The sequence below is a fragment of the Diadema antillarum genome, unplaced genomic scaffold (assembly GCF_040938485.1).
Source record: "Diadema antillarum isolate AM-2024a unplaced genomic scaffold, OU_Dant_1.0 seq00000009_RagTag, whole genome shotgun sequence".
NCBI lineage: Eukaryota > Metazoa > Echinodermata > Echinoidea > Diadematoida > Diadematidae > Diadema > Diadema antillarum.
The window spans coordinates 337059-344939 of NW_027271131.1; the positions used below are offsets into that span (position 1 = coordinate 337059).

The window sequence follows — 7881 nt, forward strand, 5'->3', positions numbered from 1 at the left end:
TTTAGGACAGTGGTTTATTCTTCTTGTTTCTTTTTTTTTCAGCGCATAATTTGGAGTCTAAATGACTATAGTTTATGATTTCTCTTCTTTGTGTTTAGTATAATGTACCCATATGTTTAATGTTACAACAGAAACATTGTATGTTTTATGTCACGTGAAGATGCCCATGTACTGTAATTTGTTTCCATTATCGGCCGCCAACGAGTAATTGCTTTAAATAATGGTCCTCTTAAGTTATCAACTTCAAACCATGTCATATTTAACAGATAAACAAAACATCTACACTAGGGGATTTAAAATATTGATTTATGGTGTATTCATTTGTGCAGGGAAATTCACTGTTGATGTTTCTTTACAATCATAGATCGAAACGCTTTTTTTCTGAGTGATTTCTTAATGCAGGATTAGAATAAGATGTTGCATATAATGAATAAAACGTGACACAACATCAAGTGCGACCGATATTTCTGTGTATTTATGACAAAGACACCCTACAAAATCTTGTAGAAGAATATATCATTCGCATGGTGTAAGGGACATACCAAAATTTCAATTAAATTCAAGCCATTTTTTCTTTTCTTTTTTTTTTTTAAAGAGAGCATACAAAGTAAGAATGTAATAACGTTCGTAATAATTAATAAGAATGACTCTTAGAGTCATGGCACCTTATACTTCCAACTATTATGCAAATGCATAATTGCACGTATCAATACTGGTATACGATGAATTCATTATGCCTAAATCATGAATGTAATTTACCTTTGAATAAAAACGACAACGCGACTTTTACTGACTTATACGAAAGAAGAACGCCTTTAATGACATCACAGGTAGGCCCAAAATTTCTCTTGGAACTGAGTAAACAATAGTTAAATCCTTCTTTAAGATGTAAATGTTTCTAATTCATGAGAGAAGATTCTGTTTCCTATGAATTTAGCATAAAGGTTGGTTTGTTAAATGCTTCCTAGGGCTACCGTCACAACCCCTAAAATCAAGCCAGCTCGGCGACCGAAATTATCATTTCGTGGACGAAATGTCCATTTAGTTACAAAATGTTGTCATTTCGTTACAAAATAATCATTTCATCGACGAAATGACTGATTTCGTAACGAAATATTCCACGCGACACTTGGCGCTCCATGGTTTTTGTGCATGGTTTAAACCATGATTTCATTTGTACTACCTTCGTGAATTCGGGCCAAAATGTAGGTACCTTCACATTAATATACGTAAATTACGAAAGGAAAAGGAAAATGTTTACTTTGCAAAGAAATCTTTATGACGAAACAAACTCTATTTTGAGGAGAATAAGGGAGAAGGAAAGCGTCTTTTTGATTGCATACAGGCTTTCATGATTTCTTGTCTTCACTAAAGTAGGCCTACTTGGCTTGTGAGCCTCGCTGTCGTGATCATGAAGTAGAATTAAATTCATCGTAGACTTCGTTGCCCTCTCAGATAGAAAGCAAAAGCGTTGTTGTTGATGGCCCAGTCACATGGTTATATACCCAGGTAGCTCGTGAGAAATTTCCGGTAGAGACCGGCAGGCCACCCCCGGTACGTCTACGAGACGCCGGTAGATGACCCATCAATCATCGGTCGGTCGCCCAGCAATTTCGTAAAAATCGACCGGTGACCAGTGGGAGATCGTCCAGTTGCCGGTGGGGCGTCACTCCGTGACTGCTAGGACTCTGCGAAGAGAAGATCTCCATATTCATACAATGTGTCATATTTCGCAAAGTTTTTAACCTAAAATCGACTGGGCATCGCTCGGGCACCCCTAGCGGACTTTACAGGCTGCTTGACATCTCCAAAAATCGCTGGTCTGTGCCAATATTTCAGCGCCGACCGAGCAGGCTGCAAAATGGTTAGTCGCCACTCTAAGTTGTGACCGTAATTTCAGATTGCATCTTCTAATTTTTGCGCTCGGCGATAGCTTGATTTTAAAGGGGGGGGGGGGGCTAGTAATATGATCGGTGGGAATCAGTGGGAATGATGGGGGTGATTGTTCCAATCCTCGTGGGATTCATTGAAGAGTACATTATATATAAATTATCTATTGTTGAGTGAAAATGTTATTTGCTTCAGAATGGTCTCAATATCAAGTAATGTGCAGTTCAATGTTTCCATGTTGGCATGCCTGTACAGTGACGGGGCGATCGTTAATGGCCCGTTACCGACCGCCCCGTCACTGTACAGGCATGCTAACCTGGAAACATTAAATTGCACATTACATGACTATGAGACTATTCTGAAGCAAATCATTTTCACACAACTTATATAATGTACTCTTAAATGAATCCCACAAGGATTGGAACAATCATCCCCAGCATTCCCACTGACTCCCACTGATCAGTTACTAGCCATCCCCTTTATATCAAAATTGGCACTACTTTTCTGACATGTCTGAAAAAGTCCTAGTGACATTACGCAGTGAATATACTGAAGACAATACTTACGATGAGAACAGGTATAATAACAATAAAATTTGGTTCAGAATTTGTCGATATTGATAAAACTATACAAAAAGAATCGTCTTGTGCTCGTGAATATGTAAAGTGAAAGAAACACTTTTTTAGACTGAGTTTTCGTGGAAGAAGATATGAAAATCAAGTAGTAAGTGTTTAACAGATTAAGCATAAAATATGCTTGACCGAAAACACCAAAGTCTGTTTAATGACCCGGTTTCTCTCCTGATAATAGATTGTAGAGAAGTGAGGGGCTTAGGATAGGTGTCCTTTCAAACCGCGAATCACATAAATTTATATTTTATCAATTCGGCTGATCAAGTCTATAGTTTGTGCGAATTCATTTCTTCATAAAGTTCTATGACCTCGTCGGCGCATCTGATGACGTCAGGGGTCAGGTCACTTCGGCTTGGCATTGCACTTGGTGGTATGAACTTTGTGCTGTCTATTGTTCTCTGGTAGAAGGATTCGTAGCTGATGAGATGTTGAGCAGACGGCACCTTCCAAGATTCCATCGGTCGGAGGGACCCTTCCCACTGCAGCATCGATTCCTTGTACGGCAATCCGACCGCCCGACAGTACTTCGGTAATATTTCGGCAGGATTTCGGAGCAAATCGTCGCCATCGATCACTACCGGCTGGCTGTCGAGGTGGGTGGAAACGTGCTTCCAGATCTTGTACAGCTCCCCAAAGAAATATCCATCGGGACAATATCGATTGTCATATTTGAGATCAAAATTATCTTCAGTCACTATATCTTTATTAATCTCGTCTGACAAGCTTTTAACTCTGTATACGGCCCGACGGTAGGACGGAAGAACTCGCCAGGGATGGCGGATCAGGAAAGTATGTTTGAAGCCTTCAGGTAGGAACCGAATGCCGTCGTCACAGCCGTAAGCAATGTCTTTTACAAAGACATGCTGACTGGTGGAACGTTCCAAGAATCTTTTGACTGATGCGTACCTGCAGAGATGAATGAAAGGTCAACTCAAAACTTCATAAAATTTATCCGCATAGAGTTTCAAGAAATGCTAAAAATTCCTTCTTAACACCATCTCTCTTTCTCTTTGTAAAACCATGGACCTACCACACACATGGACCATGAACGGAGGTCTTTCTTTAATCCCATCATCACCACCGCCACCTGATTATGTGCATCTGAGTACATTCAGACGTTTGGATTGTGTAATTGTGTATCGTCACTGGCAAATGATAACCGTTTCGCCTCTTTTCGGTCCTATTTGGCTGAGGTGCCTTTTCAGACTCAACTGCCTTTAAATAAACACCAATGATGGGAAGCAGCAAACCTCAAACAAGGACAAAGTTTGCGGTAATTACTGAAGCGGAGATTTGCTGCCACGCATCCCTGAATGGCGAGACAAGCATGTCGTCTACTGTTACTGTCCATGTTTACTCTGAAACAATGTGCGACAAATGGGGAAAATAGATTACAAAACACAGTCAGTCCGCCTAATTATTTGCTTTGAAAAAAAACCCCACATCATTTCAAAACAATTTTTTAATAGAAAATATGTGATAACATGAATAGTGTTCAAAAACAACAAAACACTTTGTAAACACACAAACAACATATTTATTACCATAACAAGAACAATCGTAGTGTCGTCATAAAAGTACCTTTTAAACAAAGTACCTCACCATGATTGATCATTATCTGAAATCTGTTTCCAGTGGATATTTCGTCAGAAATTCCAACTAAATCAGATAGTCAGACACAGACGGGTATAGATTATTGCTATATCATTAATGTCAAGCATATAGAAACACTCTGCACGCGGTACAACGTATACATCACAATACTTGTACAAAGTACGCGTGCTGGAAAATAACTGATGTATGATATAGTGACTTACGAACAAAACAAACAAACGTGAGTTAACAACAAATTCTTTGGTTGGGTCTAGGGAACTGAAAGAATTAAAATCTGTTTACGTTTGACTTCGATCCGGGGAGAAGGGGGAGGGGGTGGAGGCGTGTCTTACTGGATACGACCATGAATGTATGCACGCCGCTATATATTCCTACATGCGGATATTCGCCAACGATGTCTCTGTTTTTCTCTTTCTTCTGAAGTTTATCTATGTTTGGGGTGGATTTCCTCTTTTAAGGAATTTTCTGCCGAAATAATTATCTTGCATCATTAACTTGGCAACTTGTTTTTTGCTTCGTTTTTGCTTGCTTGTTTGTTTGTTTGTTTGTTTGTTTGTTTCTGTTTGTTGTTGTTGTTTGCTACGAATCTTATATTGGTAAACATTAGATTTAAGTGGCTCAGTTCATTGAACCTGCACAAAATCAGAATGAAATTTACATGAATTTAACTGTGTACGAGAAAAAGAACTCAGAAGCTTTAATCTTGTAAACGCGTTTCCAATTCATGAATCAGCAATGGACAGAAATGAATGAGAGACTTTTCAAAATCATGCAACAATGATTTTTTTTTATTATAATATATGAATGACAAAAGGTTCAAATGAATGACATAACAATATGTATATAGGCCTACATTATGATTATGACACACTCACAAGATGATTGTTAATGATATAGCACCAAACCATATTTTCTCCAAGGACTTAGGGTTATATAGGGTTGTGTTAGGATTTTAGGGTTAGTTTGATAGTTAGGATTAGAATTATGCTTAGGGTTATGTTTGTGAGTGGAATTTATATTTGGCTTAGCGTGAAGATAGTTCATGGGAGTAATTATTTCGCAAGAGCAATGCCATGGAACCAAATGAGAATCATTGTGCCACGAGCCTTGTCTCGGAGAACTCACGATATGTAGTCAGTACTGAATCTCGTCATCGTGATTTCGGTCAACTTGTCGGCGGCCTTCTGGTAGATCTCTTCGTTCCCCTCTCGATCTGTAGGCAATTTGGCGCCGAAATGATGGCCACATTCCAACATGGCGATGTGGCAGAAGCAGTAGGGCTCAAGCCATATCTCGCTTTCCTCGATAGATGATAGGCACTTGGTCAACGAAGTGGAAGCCGACCTGGGGACACACCATAGGATGGTGCGACTTTGACTCGAGGGGTCGATCTCGGAGGACATCGCGCTGATCTTGGAAGTTAGTGAAGACAAGCGATCACAACCAGACATACATGTAGCCTATACAGATATGGACACGCAACTTGTATGTCATCTCGGTACGATTTCGTCAGGCAATGTACGAGTGTTACTATTTGACCTTTAACCTGTACCTGATCATATGGAAATCGTGTTCTCTACCTGCACTTTGGAGTTGGCTGTGAATAAGCCAGTTCGGGGTTCCAGTTTGCGTATGAGCAGAAAAAAACCGCCATTAATTGTACTACAAAGATACAGTTTGGCTTTTAAATTCACTGAGTTTAGCACCAGGTGCAAATGTAATCCTTGTAATGGAGCCTGCCAGTATACATCCACCTGACAGTAAGCCTGTTATTTGGAAATGTTAACAGAAAAGCACAATGAAATGGATGCTTTCCAAAGTGTTGACCGACGAATCATTCTTTTCATGAAGATCTACGCAGGTTCATTCTTTGTTTGAATACGAGTTCCGTAAACTGCTATGTTTCAATAGGCAAACTGATGCATTATGTCGCTTTTAATCAAGTGAAGTGCGATGCCTTACCAACTGAGAAAAATGGAAGATCATTTTGTACCCATGTGGACATGAGCTATATATCCGACCTGGCTAATTTGGTGAATCCACACAACTCAACATGCAGAATGACGATTAAGCAACACTCACACATACAAACACACACACAGAGCCACACACACACACACGCAAGGTTCAGAACTTATTTCTAAAATTTTCATATGCAAGTATGGAGGTGTACAGCAACCTTAATGTTGACCACTTCCTGCTTGGTTGACGTGTATGGTTGAGAGTCTTAACTAAACTTTTAAAGGCCTTGTCACACCTTTCAGGGCAAGCCTTGGGTGTTTACTGACAGGGAACATTATTTGCTGTACGGAGGTCCCACAGATGGCCCGCACAATTCAGTACCTACAACACGTATCTCGCCCGTGGTTAGGCTTTTGTAATGTAAAGATGTAGAACCACAAACTGCCCTTACAAAAATATTTACGATTACCACGATTATTTGATATTTCTGGGAGAATTAAGGTATTGTACGATGGAAATAGAGTTGAATGAGGGAGAAGAAACTTCAGCTTGGAAATAATCCCAGTGTGGTTTTTTTTTTGTTTTCTTTTGTTTTCTTTTAGAAATAGACGTTATAACAAGGTGCAAATGCTTGTTCAGAGTCAGTTTTCTCTATCATACTCCCAAAATTTCAGAATTTGTTTTCTTTTCTAATGATATCGTCAATATTCTTTCACATGTCAATTCTCATGATTTAAAATGACACAATCTAAGATATTGGAAATTAGTAGCCTATATTCTCTTTTTCATCATCTATATACGATTTTTTTTTAAGCGAATAAATCGACATATTCAAGCTGGGATCATTTATTTTGATAACATTCAATGTGATATTATACGTTGGTGGAGGATGTGACTTTTCTCCTAAATAATTTTATCTCCCTGATAATTTTCCAATTTGCATTGATATTTAAACTGACCTTTTTTATTCTGTCGGGGAAAAAAATCAAGAAAAAACAAAATGTTATCAATTGTACGTTGACCCGAAGTCACTTCGAGCCAACACTTCTGGAGGCGACGGAGAGGGGGGGGGGGGGGGGAATGGACGTGTCCTATAGATAAGACCCTTAATGTATACACACAACTATTTCTATACGTGAGGGTATAATAATTTCGTCAATGGTGTTTCCATCCATAGACTCACTCGTCACATGAAATCGCCGCAACTACTTCAATTCAAATTCAATTCAAAATGATTTTATTTCCATATAAAGTAATACAAAGTAATATACATAACGCTTACATGACATCAAAAGGAACTTTCAATCACGTAATTTTCAACAAAACATGAATACACGTATCATAATGATATTAACGCTGGTTTGGATAAATAAACAAGTAAGCAATACAATCTTAATTTATAACTTTATATGGAAAAGAGGAAATCACAAGAATAGCATAGCTTGTAAAATTTGTGAATTACTCTAGAAGGTGAGGGCATCTCAAGAGCCATCAAGGACTCCATGTATAAGATTTTGATATCCTGATGTCAGGCGAAATAATCAGAAAAAATACTAAAAGAGACTATGACAAGGACAAGAACATAAGCATGGACAAAATAGATAGAAAATAAAACTAAAGATAGGCATGACAAAGAAAGGGAGGGAAACAAAACAAGACAATGTCTACATTCAGTTATCTGAAAAGGTCATCAAGGCATAAAGAAGAACTTAAGATTCTTGACGAATTTAGCTTACAACACAAACTCTTGAATTGTTAACAAAATGAAGTACTCATCATGAAT

At 38.5% G+C, this 7881-nt stretch overlaps 1 protein-coding gene across 1 annotated transcript; it reads right to left on the bottom strand.

The window, feature by feature from the left end:
* Positions 1-2293: 2293 nt before the first annotated feature.
* LOC139724996 (uncharacterized) lies at positions 2294-5566 on the bottom strand. The gene is made up of 2 exons (XM_071636088.1): positions 5262-5566; positions 2294-3428 (listed from the first exon to the last, which is right to left on the bottom strand). The coding sequence occupies exons 1-2, from the start codon at positions 5537-5539 to the stop codon at positions 2789-2791; spliced, it is 918 nt and encodes a 305-aa protein (XP_071492189.1). The 5' UTR covers positions 5540-5566; the 3' UTR covers positions 2294-2788.
* Between the last annotated feature and the right edge of the window lie 2315 nt (positions 5567-7881).

Coding starts and splice junctions, on each gene's coding strand:
- LOC139724996 (XM_071636088.1), bottom strand. CDS start 5,539: ATGTCCTCCGAGATCGACCCCTCGAGTCAAAGTCGCACCATCCTATGG. Junction 3,429..5,261: donor TTCAGTACTGACTACATATC/GTGAGTTCTCCG, acceptor TCATCTCTGCAG/GTACGCATCAGTCAAAAGAT.